This window comes from Prosopis cineraria, unplaced genomic scaffold (assembly GCF_029017545.1).
Source record: "Prosopis cineraria cultivar Desert tree isolate PC_DT_omini unplaced genomic scaffold, ASM2901754v1 PC14, whole genome shotgun sequence".
Lineage (NCBI taxonomy): Eukaryota > Viridiplantae > Streptophyta > Magnoliopsida > Fabales > Fabaceae > Prosopis > Prosopis cineraria.
The window spans coordinates 25,718,712-25,724,086 of record NW_026555345.1 but is presented as its reverse complement, the minus strand read 5'-3'; the positions used below and the strand labels follow the sequence as shown (position 1 = coordinate 25,724,086).

The window sequence follows — 5,375 nt, the reverse complement described above, 5'->3', positions numbered from 1 at the left end:
GGACCACTGTTTGTCATTTACTTTTCTTCATGCAATTATCGACTGGGAGCCAATGTCCATCGCATCTTTCTTCAATCAACTGAGTTCTCTTTTTTCTAGCTTAATGGGAAATATGATAATTAAGGATTTTATAAAAACATTAATAACAATTATAAATTTTAAATTATTAAAATATCAATAATAGACTATAATTTTTATTTATAATAAATTATTTTTTATTAATTTGGTTGCGATTTACAACTTACTTTCTTAAACTTTCAACTAATGTTATAAATAATATGATAGACCACACATAGAGCATGGCCAACATAATAAAAAAAAAGTACGTGATTAAGGCTCAAGAGGAGTTAGTAGGCGTGCCAAGCCCAAAGAGAGTCTAAGAATTCAAGCCTAATGTGCCCAAGGATCCACTGCAAAGCATAAGAGGTTTAATGACTAGGGCTCAAACTAAAGTTATGAGAGAGGCCCAAATTGATCTCATTAAAGAAGTCCGAGAGCTTGAGCTCATGTTCTTTAATGAGCTTCATATGTCCAACAAGCCCAATGACAAAGGTCGACACTTGCTTACAACATTAAAGATTTAAGTTCATGAAAATATAGGTCCAATTGGTGAAGACCTAAGCCTATTTAATTCACCATATGTTAAATAAGCTTAAGGGTTATTTTGATTAAGAATGGGATGTCATTTATGGTTTGATTTGAAGATGAGAAGGCACCATTTATGATCATGAATGAGGAGAGAGAAGGCCTGATCTCTATCATTTTCAAGTCTTCAATGCGAATTTGAATTGTTTCTTATTTTGTTCTAAGTTTAAATTTTAAGACTTAATTGTTTTCGTTTTTGATTTTCAGCTTTATTAATGCTAATTTTTTTTCATTATTATGATTTTATTAGATGATTTGACTTAGCAAGCAAGACTTTAGTTATTAAGAAAGTTTTTGAATTCTCTTATCTAGCAATTATTGTTGAATCTCCAAAAAATAAAGAATCTTTCTTTTTGAGGAGATGACGCCATTATGAAGGGAGTCATCTAGAGTTAGGGATTCTAAAGTCTTTTATTGTCTTGTCTATAAAAAAACCCCCTTATGTACTCTTTCAATCAAGTTATGAATGAAAATTTTTTCTTGAGTTTGGTAAAATTTTTTGTGCAAGCCCTGCTTGCTTGTGAAAATTTTAATGTGAATGCATTTTTTATATGGTTTTCAAAGTGAATTTTTTTTTTCAAAAATAAAACCCTACCATTCCAAAATTTTAATATATCAAAATATCTCTTATTTTATGTAGAAGTTAATAAAAATAAAAAAAAACAGAGAAAGAAAAAGTCAGGATCAAAAACGGACATTAGAAAGGACTTTATTAAAAGACACATTAGAAGCCACTGCCTTGTTAGCACGGCTTATAAATAGCGAGTCTTCACGTTAAAACCTCGACGCTCGAACACACAAAGTAAAGACAGTAAAACAGAGAGATCGATAAAGAAGATGGGTTTGAAAGCAGGTACGGTGTTGTTTCTGATGGCCTTCTTGGCTGCTGCAACTGTGGAGAGTTGGTTTGATCCAAAGACTTTGCTGTCAGAGATGGTGAATGAGAAGGATGAACCCTCCCCCAACTAAGTGATCGAGTGCACCACCGATGCCTGCTGCGACAACTGCACCATCATGTCAGAGCCATATTCATGCTATTGCTCAGATAAAATTATTGGATGAAGAAGGGAAATGAATAATCCGCAAAGTGGCTCTTAAATGGAGATGGAGAAAATGCCCATGATTAATATAATTATATAGTTTTGTTAAGTAATCACTACTACAGAAGTTACGTTTAATATTGATTAAAAATAACGGTATAATCAACTAAAGTTGGCATGAATGATAAATATTTTTGTCGCTTAAGTAAGTGGCTGAATATTTTGGGGGAGACGTTCTCTGTTATTAGCAGAATCTACTTCTTATGCTTACTTGAAAAATTTCACTGATATAAAAAGTCTAATTTTTAACTGGTATAAAGATGGCTTAATAATTACCTTGAGTTTCATGTAATGTAGTTTCATTCCATTTTCATCAAAGATAACCAGATTGGGCATAATTAATAAAGATGGCTTACCCACATTGCCTTCATCAAGCAACCTCTAGTGCTGTTGTGAATAGTGCAATTTCTTGTTTGCCATAAGTTTTAAGGATTAGAATAGATCTAATAAGTTCATCATTCAGTTTTCTTTCCATGAGATGTTTAAGAAGAAAGAAAAGCCCATTTAAATTTTCACCGAATGCAAAAAAATTTGATATGACAGAAAGACAGCCCTACCATACTGCTCTTGAGAACGGGCGAGTGGTGATGAAGCAATGAGGCAGTAATTCTATTACTTGATAACCAAACCCACACTTTTCAGAAGAAGGCAGGTGATGATGTGTTAGAACATCATTATGATAGATTAAAGAGGAGCAATAAAAAAAAAAAAAGAGATAACTATTACATACGTACTCTCTTTACCGTATTCAAAGTCAAATAAAATTTTAAAATTTTGTCCAATAAATAAAATAGGATGGGTACGTATAGTATTAGAAGTGTCATTGTTCAAGTTAGTGTCAAGAACGTGGCCAATGCAGTGTGTTGGCACAGTCGTCTCATTAATTGCCAACTACATGATTATACACTCTATTTTTTTATTTCAGAAATTTGACATTTTTATCTATAAACAATTAGTCTTTCTAGTTTTTAAGTATATTTTCCTTTTCTCTATTTATGAATATTACATTATTTAGTTAATTAAATACTTAATAGGTATATTCTAGGGGTGTTCACGGGATGGGACGGGATTGGGACACACCCGTCTCGTGTCCCGTCCCGAAAAAAAATCAGGACTGAATTTTGATCCCGTGTCCCGTCCCATCCCAAAAGTCGTCCTGTCCCGTTAAGAGTCGGGACGGGATCAGGACAAGATCGGGACGTCCCGCCGTCCCAATAAATGAAATAATATCGAAAAAAGATCTGAATAATAATGTTTATTAAAATTTTAAATTATATAATTTATTAAGTTTAAAATCAAAATAACACAAGTACATAAATAAAAATAATTTAAAATTAATTATTGAATTATATTAATCACAACTACATATTATAATAAAAAATATAAGTGATCTTTATGCTATAAGATTAGTAACAACAGGCAAGTCAAACATAACATCAAAAAATTGTTCTTCTACTTTAGTGAAGATGTACTAAGCTAATTACTCTTCTAAAAATAAGCAAGAAATATGTTATAAATAAAAGTTATTAAATAGATAGACATAAGAATAAATTATATTAATATAATTAATATATTATAAAAAAGATATCATCATGTTTACTCCATGTCATTAAAATTATCAATATAAAAACACTTTAGTTTTAAATGAGAATTGTAAGTATTAAAATTATAATTGATATAATTAATATAAGTATAAATTATATTAATATAATTAATATATTTAAAATAAAAAATAATATATATAATATTCGGGACGAGACGGGACGTCCCGATAATAATTCCGTGTTCTGTCCCGTCCCAAATCCCTTTCCTGTCCCGTCCCGTAAAGTCCCATCCCGATATGATCGGGACGATACCGGGCCAATCGGGACGGGTCCAGATTGAACACCCCTAATATATTCTATATATTATATGAAATTTAAAACGTAACATATTATTTATAACTTATGAATGAGATACTTTGCTCTAAAAAAACGCAAAATCTATATTGTATATATAAAAATATAATTTTTATATTAAGATATTTATGAAACCTCTTTGTAATATATATATATATATATATATTCCCTCCGTAACCTAAACGTCTTTGTAAGAGATAACCTAGGTAGTTGAAATAAATTTAAAAAAAAAAAAGGGAACCCAATGAACAGACAGACAAGTTACGAGTAATGTTCTCAGCTCCAAATGAGCTTTAACTAACTTGGAATTTGTTTCATTTAAAAATCTTGAATTGAAATAAAAACTTGGCGTTTTGTATGTATTGCAGCAAATATAGATTATGTACTTTATATTATATTAGCACATAAATCTTTGTCAATGTAAAATATGAAATCAACAATGAAAGTTGTTATTCATAAGCTATAAATAAAGAGTTTCCTTTTTACAATTTGGATCCGGTTCTAGTGAGTGTCCTCGATCCTCCCTTCTATAGTTCAGTGTCTCAAGTGGTACTATAGGGATAGTTGATTCAATTGAATAGTTACCGGAGAAATTGGCACAAATTCATTGAGAAATGATTGAAATGCATTTTCATAAAACTTGCCCTTAACTTACTGTTTCATTTATTTATAATTAAGCATAAAGTTTTAAACGTTGATGATATGAAATCCTAAGTATTACTGCAATCCAGTGCCTCCTAATCTACTTATAATCAAATGAATCTCTTGACAAAGCTTTAAGAACAAATTTCGATCTCCATAAATCAAACTAATTACACTCTCGTGAGGCCCACTTTCTTAATGTTTATATCTCCTAACCTACTTCATGGACCAGGCAGAATCAATTATTGCATCCCTCACGGCTTATAAATAGCGAGTCCTCACTATCTAATACACTCACCACTCCAACACACAAAGACAGTAAAACACAGAGAAAGAGAGAGATGCGTTTGAAAGTAGGGATGGTGTTGTTTCTTACAGCCTTCTTAGCTGCTGCAACTGTGGAGAGTCGGTTTGATCCAAACACGTTGCTATTAGAGATGGTGAATGAGAAGGGTGAGCCCAACTACGTGATCAAGTCCACCACCGATACCTGCTGCGACAACTGCACCTGCGACAACATCGAATCAGAGCCATTTTCATGCGTTTGCTTGGATATCACACAAAGTTGCCACTCTGCTTGTAAGGGCCGTGCCTGTACTCTCTCCATTCCTCAACAGTGTCGTTGCCTTGATACCACCTACGGCTGCGATGATAAATGCTCCTCTTCTGTTAAATCTCAAATCGCAAACTGATGCTCTCATTGTCTTATGTGAATGTGAACCATAAACCCTACTATGTGCCTCTGTGTGCCTTGGTTTCTCTATATGTATGTGAACTCTATCTATTAAAATAAAGTATATCTCGTGCCTTGCTTCTAGTTTGCATTCTTGCAAACTGGTCGCTTGCAAGGTCTTGATCTTCAACTCTATCATCATTTTTAATGTTTGTTTTTCTTTTATGTTTTATCTTTTTTTGTTCTTTATTTTATGAAATAAAATGGTTATTGTAAACAAGTTTGATTCTTAAAATTAAACTGTCCTTAACTACGGCAAGGATTTGTGTGTATCACATACATTGTTTGAAGCCCAAAATAAAACTAGCCCCAAAGTAGGAACTTGATGCTTATGGCATCTTTGATATGTACAGGGAG

The 5,375-nt window shown here is 32.3% G+C and overlaps 1 protein-coding gene across 1 annotated transcript; it reads left to right on the top strand.

The window, feature by feature from the left end:
* Positions 1-4,595: 4,595 nt before the first annotated feature.
* On the top strand, positions 4,596-5,153 carry LOC129292535 (Bowman-Birk type proteinase inhibitor-like). The gene has a single exon (XM_054930095.1). It carries the CDS (start codon positions 4,627-4,629, stop codon positions 4,975-4,977), a length of 351 nt encoding a protein of 116 aa, XP_054786070.1. The 5' UTR covers positions 4,596-4,626; the 3' UTR covers positions 4,978-5,153.
* Positions 5,154-5,375: the final 222 nt, after the last annotated feature.